Source organism: Salmo salar, chromosome 15 (genome assembly GCF_965601325.2).
Source record: "Salmo salar chromosome 15, fSalSal1, whole genome shotgun sequence".
Lineage (NCBI taxonomy): Eukaryota > Metazoa > Chordata > Actinopteri > Salmoniformes > Salmonidae > Salmo > Salmo salar.
Window position 1 is genome coordinate 101,277,908 of NC_138305.1, and position 8,590 is coordinate 101,286,497.

Consider the following 8,590-nt stretch of genomic DNA (forward strand, 5'->3'; position numbering starts at 1 on the left):
ACTCCATTGCTCATTGTCAAGCCATGACAATCATTGACATAAGAATTGGCATGATAGCACACACAGACTGGCACTCAGGCTGAACCACACCGCACACAGAGATTTATAGATTTGAATATTTTACAAAATAGTGTAAGTCACAAAAATGAATAGTAGAATTCTATAGTACACTTGGTCTCAAAGCACTTATTCCTGGACCAAAACATTCTGCGAAGTTTGCTTTTAGCATATTGAAAATGTAACAAGTGGTAAATATTTAATCAAATAACCAGAGAACAAAATATGCAAGATACCTATCAAATTGAAAAAAATGTAATAAAGTGATACAATATCCAAATAAACAACACTAAGAACAAGGCCTGAGATACACAGGTAAAAGCACGAATAGTGTTGTTATCCAACAGTACAATCATGTTTATTTTAGGCACTGAAGTCCACTCTAGTGTGAAATCAAACCATGAATATAGCCTACGAGGTATAATAAGTATCTTTAGGATTCTAGACTAGGCTAGTTCTATTTCAAGTTAAATAATTAATAATTAAAGATAAGCAAATGTTGACAGAATGTATTTGGGTAAACTAGCTGTGCAGCAATCAATGTTCTCTCTAAGAAAATGTTGCTTGGTCCTTTGCATGGGGTGATAAAAGTTTCCTTTAGCAATTAGTCTTTCAGATGACACAGACACAGGAACCTCGGTATAAAACTCTTTAGTAATAAACTGCAATTGCAGACAGAGTTTCACATACAGAATAGCTCAATAGTAAAGACCTGTGGCGCGAAACAAGAGACAACACTCTTTATACAACCTACCGTCAATCATATCTTAACATTGTTGCATTGGATTAGATACAAAGTATCTAAGATGAGAAAAACATGTCTAGACTGTGGTTTCTCTCTCTACTATCAGCAGGTGCAGACAATTCTCAGCCTGAGAACTAAAGCAGGACATCTCCATTTACCCAGTACCTTCCCATCACTGCGCATTGCAAGCATACAAAAGGTTATCACATATATACAGTAATCGTGGCATTGGTGTAGCCCACACCCAGGGTAACCCTCAACTAAAAGGTGGATGTTATTAGCACTTTAACCTGGTCCCAGATCTGTTTGTGCTTCTGGCAACTCCATTGCACCTTGTCAAGCCAAATGTTTGACATGACGAGTTGGCTGAGAGTTGGCATGATGGAACAGACAGACACTCAGGCTAGCACAACTAGATTGAAATCTACAATTTAATATATTAAAACTATGCATACAAAATATATATTAATGCATTTTAATCTTAATTTATCACAACATACAATATCCTTCCTAGAACAGCCAGCAATAACATGTTACTAGTGAAGTACTAGTGTAGCTATGAACCCTAATTGTATTTTGTTCGCGATTTCCGTTCATATAGGCAGCATTATCCGCCCTCTTCCTGTGCATTTACAGGGTTTTACAGACATTACCTCTCATTTATTCTATCCAGCATCTTTTTCTTCTTCCCTTATCTGTGCATCAAACGTTTGGTCTCTGAAATATCCATGTCCTCCTACGTGGTCATTCCCAGGAACGTTAAGCCTCAAATACTTAAATCAATTCCTAGTTCAAATGTCAAGTCCAAACAGTTGCTTCAACAAGTTAGCATATCAACCATCAGGCCAGCTTGCCTGTTGTGCTGCCAGCATTGTTACAGTGAGGCAGTCCACTTAAGAGAAGATATCCTTTGCAGCACGTTTTACTTGACAAAAAAACTAAAAGTGAAGAAAAAAAAATGTACGAGTCTTGACCTCCCTGTAGTTACATGATATTGTAACAGAGCATCATTCATCCAACTGTAGTCGTGCAATACCAATACCATACTCAAGTCTCATTAGGGACAGACTGGCCATAGGGCCATCTTAAGCCCATTAAGTGGGCTTGTCTAAATGACCATTTGGCTATTAATGGGTGCCGAGAGATACAAAAAAGGTCCGGTGTGATAGAAATGCAGGGGGAAATTTATGGTCCCAGTCCGTCTACAAGTTTCATTAATGAGAAGGAATGTGAGGAAGCCTGTAAATCGAGGCTAGTCAAAATGTCATAGTCACTGCTTCTGCTGCTACAGTTTCTCCAGATAGATCTGTGCTGCTCATCCTTAGAGCCAGAGGCCTTCACTCTCAAAGGGTGCTAGTCCTTAGAAACGGGTTGCGTGCCAACTCTCCACCCTTCTCCCAAAGTGTGCAGTTGTCTTGCACACTCCCAGTATATAAAAGCATTGGATCCATGTAGGGCATAAGCATCATCTGAGAAGAGTGGAGGAAGGGAGTGATACAAGCAGAGTGTTTAACCCTCTGAAGGGGAACGGAGGGGGACACAGCCGTCCATTTCCAGAGACTCAGGCCAGCCTTCATACTTGTTACTGTTCTTACTGTTCTTCATACGCTGGGGGGGAGAGAGAGAGACAGGCAGAGAGAGGGCATGAACATTAGGCTTTACAGAAACACACTGACAGAGCCATAGATATAACACAGTGTAGCTATAATGTGGACAGAGTTATGAGCAGAGCTATGAGGAGAACAGTGAGTGAACAGATGCTTCATCAAGCGTAATCACACAGGTCACGTATCCTTATCTCATGCACACGTATATGTACAAGCACATCCAATTATGAATGATGCAACTACGCAGGATAGCCATTTTGCTTGGCGCTCTTGCGTTGTTGTATGGTATAAATGATATATATTTTAGGCTTTAAGTACAGGTAGTCTACCTGTTCGAATGGACTCTTGTTCTCGATGCCCTTGGCTCCTACAAACACCCAGCTGTCTCTGAAGGTGAGCTCCTTCACTGCTGTGCTACCCAGCTCCTCAAACAGGCGACGAGCCTCATCATTTAACCTGACACGGGTGTTAGGAGAGGGAGACAGACAGTTACAGTAAAGTAGGCTAGCTAGATGAATGTCCATTTTGAGTTTGGGAAACCCTGCCATACAGTACAATATACCATTTTTGTATAGTTTAACACCAAACATAATTTTCACTTAATGTTTACAATGGTAAGAAATAGACTGGTAGATTTACAAGTCGTCAATATGTTCAATTTGGTTTCGTTAAGCATTTTACAAGATTGTGGTGACTGTAAAACAAGCCCTTTCGTGCTGTGTGTGTGTCATGTGCCATGAAGCGTAATATTATAACCACGCAGCGCTGAAAGCATTGCACGGGACTGGGGCTCACTGGGTAATGTCCATGCTAGACTCTTACTTTGTGGCAGGATCATCAAAGGAAGCTACAAACACAAGTGTTCCCTCATGTAACGGCAGGAGATACTTCAACAGGTCAGTAACATCTGAGAATGGAAGACAGACGGGTAGAATGTAGCCTATTAAAGTACCTGTATTTAACTGAACAATATGTAGAGGGGCGTTAATCCACTTTTAACCTCTTGTACAGTGAAAATATTGAAGATAATTATGTATAAAATAAACTCATTCAAATATAACGAACACGCGTCAAATGACACCAGGACATCAGGATAAAGGGGTTTAATCCTCTTACCTCCTGCCCACATATCAAATGATTTTGTGTCCAAGAGCTCTCCAGATACCCCTGATGAGCAGAAGCATGAATTCATTTAAAGTTAGCACTCTGTGCAACAGTCAAGTCAAAATCACAACTGCACAAATTAACTTGAAACATAACTATGAACAATTTGGCAGAGATTGTTCTAATTACCATTTACTAAAGCAACGTTTAGTCCTCTACCAACATTGTTGTTGACACTGCTGACAAGGCTGAGGAGAGAAGGAAAGGTTGGAGGAACCGTAAGTACCAACACTTTACCTGGGTTAGTTAACGTACTAACTAGGAACACCAGCGTTTCACTACACCCGCAATAACATCTGCTAAATATATGTATGTGACCATTAACATTTCATAACTTACTGGTTAAATTTAAGACGATCATAAACCCATTTTAGGCAGTAGATGAAAGATGAGATTAGAGCTACTAAACTTTCAGGAAACTAACCCTTAAAGAGTTCATCAATACATTGTTACACACCGACAATGAAGGAGCCACCATAGACAGACAGAATGACAGACAGAATGACGCTACAGACAAAACCACTCCTTCGGTCATTTTTGGCAAGATGGCCCAAACAGATCTGGGATCAGGCTAATGAAGGAAAGAAAAAAGACAAATACTTGCATTCAGCTCTTCAGACAAACTTCAGGGTTAAGATGAGAAGATGGCAGAAAGAGAAATAAAAGGAAACAGAGGCAAGCTGGAGAGTGAGATAGTTGGCGGTGATGTTGAATCATTGGTGTAAGAAGTATGATGGCACCGATGATGTACAATAATTCTCACATCTTATCCTCCAGGCAGATTTTGGGCCCAATGACGTTGGCGGCTCCAGAGACGACGCGGAAAGCCAGATGTTTCTGAGGACAGGGAGCCGACAGACCACACTTGTACCTGCGTGGTTTGGGCTCTGGAAGAGGAGAGGACACACAAATTAGCACATTAGAATGAAAGCGCACCCAAGCTGGGAATATGGTGCTCAACTGAGGGACATCGATTAGCACTGTCCCACTGACATTGAAATGTTCAGGTTCCAAAAGGATGACTTTTTGTGATTGCCACTGTAAATAATGGTCTTAACTTTTCACATACCAGTGGTTGGCTCTTCGTTTGTCCCTGTAGAAAAGATAGATACGAGTTAATGTTGATCTATCCGGTTTTCTCCTATCACAGCCATCAAACTAACTGTTTTAGTCACCATTGGCCGCTGTGAAATCCCTGAGCGGTTTCCTTCCTCTCTGGCAACTGAATTAGGAAGGAGGCCTGTAACTCTGTAGTGACAGGGTGTACTGATACCCAATCCAAGAGGGTAATTCATAACCTCACCACTCTCAGAGATATTCAACATCCGCTTTTTAAAAATTATAAATAAATCTACCAGTAGGTAGATCTACTATTGGATAACCTCCCTCGTCTTTGTGGTTGAATCTGCGTTTGGAATTCACTGCTCGACTGAGGGACTTCACAGATAATTGTGTGTGTGGGATACAGAGATAAGATAGTTAAGCATATTTTTACTCCTGAACTTATTTAGCTTTGCCATAACAAAGAGGTTAAATACCTGACTCAAAACATCTGTTTTCTATTTGTAATTAATTTATAAAAATGTCAAAAGACAATTCCACTTTGACATTATGGGGTATTGTGTGTAGGCCAGTGACAAAAAAAATATCTAAATTTACTCCATTTTAAACTCAGGCTGTAACAACATGTGGAAAAAGTCAAGGGGGGTGAATACTAATGGCACTAAGTGTGGTGATAACATCGTATTCCAAATCAGATCAAATGTTAGTCACATGTGCCGAATACAACAGGTGTAGTAGAACTTACAGTGAAATGCTTACTTACCAGCCCTTAACCATTGCATTGTGACGTCCCTGGCAATTCCCAGCCCTAGTCTATTAAAAACTGTCAGAAGTAGGCATTGGTCTGAAGCCGAAAAAGGAAATTCACATGTGCTCCACAATGTCTACACCAACTTTTTTTTAGCACACAGCTACTGTAGTAGGTCAGAGCTATTTTTGGTCTATTGTACTTCAAACAATGTCTATGCAGGTTGCTTAGGATTCAAACCTTCTCAAACAGCCTAATTCATACTCTTCAGTGTCCTATTAAAATAGTGTACACACACAATTATCTTTCAAAACATTAGGAACTTATTCCTAATATTGAGTTGCACTCCCTTTTGCCCTAAGAACAGACTCAATTTGTCATGGCATGAACTCTACAAGGTGTTGAAAGCAGTCCAGCCAGCACATGTTGACTCCAATGCTTCCCACTGTTGTGCCAAGTTTCCTGGTAGTGCATCTCTACACCGAATATCTCATCTCACAGATGCTCAATTGGATTGATGTTGGTGGAACCCCTCCTGGACAATCCTAGCCTTGTGGCAAGGGGCATTATCCTGCTGAAAAATCTATTAGCGGATGGATATACTGCTGCCATGAAGGGATGCACCTGATTGGCAATGAATTCAAAATAATACCCCACACGATCACCACCAGCCTACAACGTTGACACTCGGCCTGATGTATGCATGTACTGTGGTTCTCTCCATACCCTAGTGCTCTCATAAGCATGAAAAAGCAGGAACTGAGATTCATCAGATAAGGCAAAGGTCAGGCAAGCAATAATGTAGGCTTTGTTCAACCTTGGTGCACCCACCCCCCACGGCTACTTTTACTTAGATGGCAACTTCAGGTTCTCAGGAACATACTGAATTACTCATTTTAGATGAGCAATACCCATTGCATGTATTATACATTAGCAGAGTGACAGTTTCCCATTGTTTGGTGTTGACTATGAACTTTATTTAGCTAGCTGTGCTTTGTTTGTGGAAGAATGTGGGATCGCTATATTGTCAACTAGGGCTGACCTCATTAACCAACTGATCGGTTGATAGGCTGTTGGTCGACCAAGATTTTTTGTAAAGCAGTCGCAAATGTTTTTTTCTTATGGCACGAGAGACCAGTCTGATTTGCGCCTGTCTCAGTGGACTAATCCACCGAGGCCGCAGGGAGGCCATGGTCCCCAAAAAAAGGTGAGTGTTGCATGGATGCACAACGCACGTCTCTTACGTCTAAAATGACATACCCAAAACTAACTGCCTGTAGCAAGGATATGCATATTCAAGGTACCATTTGAAAGAAAACACTTGGAAGTTTGTGGAAATGTCAAAGGAATGTAGGAGAACACATTAGATCTGGTAAAACAAATAAAAAGCCAACCGTTTTTTGTACCATCATCTTTGAAATGCAAGAGAAAGGCCATAATGTATTATTCCAGCCCATGTGCAATATAGATTTGCCACTAGATGGCAGCAGTGTATGTGCAAAGTTTTAGACTGATCCAATGAACCATTGCATTTCTGTTCAAAATGTATCAAGAGTGCCCAAATGTGCCCAATTTGATTATTAATAACTTTATGTTCAAAACTGTGCACTCTCAAACAATAGCATTGTACCATTTCACTGTAATAGCAACTGTAAATTGAACATTGCAGTTAGATTAACAAGAATGTAAGCTTTCTGCCAATATCAGATATGTCTACATCCTGGGAAATGGTCTTGTTACTTACAACCTTACGCTAATCGCATTAGCCTATTTTAGTTCAACTGTCCTGCAGGGGACCCACCGATCCTGAATTAGTTTTAAGGTCCTTGTCCTGTTGCATTTACCACAGGTTTACTCCAATCAAGTTGTAGAAACACCAAGACGATCAATGGAAACAGGATGCACCTGAACTCAATTTAAGTCTTTTGTAAATAAGGTATGTTTTTTTGTTGTTGTATACATTCAAATATAAAAAAAAAATAACGTTTTTTGCTTTGTCATTATGGGGTAGTGTGTAGATTAACGAGAAAAAAAATGCTAATTGTATCAATTTTAGAATAAGTCTGTAAAGTAACAAAATCTAGAAGTAGTCAGGGGGTTTTAATATTTTCCAAAGGCACTGTACTATTGTGGGGGCTAGACGTCTGACAGTAAGGTTGTCTTAGTCTTACCACTGAAGAAGTGTTTGACCACCAAGTTGCTGTCCCCTCCAAGTATGGAGCTGGCTAACACCCAGGTGAGGCCCACCAATAGCAGCACAGCAACAGCTCGCAGAGGCCCTGTCACACAGACACATCCCATTAGAATAGGCTCTTTCTCAGCAAAAATACATTAGATACAACTAAAAAGACCGATGGACACACTCTCACAGACAAGACACACTCCTACCTGCCAATCTCATGATTTATTTTCTTCCGAAGCTAAGGCAGACAGACCTGCAAGTAGTCCTATAGAAAACAATGAGAATAATATAGTCATGTCAGAAAGAACATGGGCTTTCCTGGTAATTTCGTGGCAGTTTCACTGAAGCAACAATGTTTGAAACATGAAAAGGATACTTTTGAGCAAATTACATGAATCTCTATCAATGATACAATGTGGCAAGCAAGATAGCTCTTTCGAGGTGCATTCGACAAGCAGGCAAAAGTGGAAAGGCGCCCACTGCAAGGAGAGCAAAAAGGAAACACCCACTGTTATTTATTCCAAGGCAAACTCATCTAGATTTTCTTCGTGAAAATTCACCTTTCCCGGCAAGACAAACTTGGAAACCAAAAAATATGATTTGGGAGGCTTAGTTCACCGTCTGTAGTGTTTGCATCGTTCCAGTTACGACAAGCATGGAGAAATTATCTTAATTTCATCAAGCGTGCGATCTTGCTGATTAGTTTTGAGCGTTTCATTTTCGGTGACGTCAGCCTCAAGTCTGCGTGCATGCGTTTTTCCACTGTTATGCTGCGTTCAAAACAACTCGGAATTCGGAAAAATACGACTTAAAATCACAAAGTCAGTGATTTTCAGGTCGGAACGTCTGAGCTCCAGAAAAAGGCAGGAGTAACCGAGCTAGATTTTTTTCCGAGTTCCTAGTTGTTTTGAACGCACTGAAGTCGGAGGTCCGCGATTTCCGAGATCCCAGTTCCCAGTTATTTTGAACGCGGCATTACTCCCATGTGTATACAGTACATACTGTAAATCATTGGTTACTCATTA

The 8,590-nt window shown here is 40.6% G+C and overlaps 1 protein-coding gene across 2 annotated transcripts; it reads right to left on the reverse strand.

The window, feature by feature from the left end:
* Nucleotides 1-296: 296 nt before the first annotated feature.
* fam3a (family with sequence similarity 3, member A) lies at nucleotides 297-8,325 on the reverse strand. Of its 2 annotated transcripts, none has more exons than XM_014147079.3 (10): nucleotides 7,957-8,027; nucleotides 7,772-7,830; nucleotides 7,555-7,662; nucleotides 4,643-4,666; nucleotides 4,337-4,460; nucleotides 3,703-3,761; nucleotides 3,526-3,576; nucleotides 3,232-3,316; nucleotides 2,739-2,865; nucleotides 297-2,410 (listed from the first exon to the last, which is right to left on the reverse strand). In XM_014147079.3, the coding sequence occupies exons 2-10, from the start codon at nucleotides 7,782-7,784 to the stop codon at nucleotides 2,312-2,314; spliced, it is 690 nt and encodes a 229-aa protein (XP_014002554.1). In that variant the 5' UTR covers nucleotides 7,785-7,830; nucleotides 7,957-8,027; the 3' UTR covers nucleotides 297-2,311.
* Between the last annotated feature and the right edge of the window lie 265 nt (nucleotides 8,326-8,590).

Excerpts from the sequence above, each read along its gene's own strand:
- fam3a (XM_014147079.3), bottom strand. Across the intron at positions 4,667-7,554 it reads GGTCAAACACTTCTTCAGTG|GGACAAACGAAGAGCCAACC; the intron begins GTAAGACTAAGA and ends TCTTTTCTACAG. Across the intron at positions 3,762-4,336 it reads ATCTGCCTGGAGGATAAGAT|CCTTGTCAGCAGTGTCAACA; the intron begins GTGAGAATTATT and ends TTCTCTCCTCAG.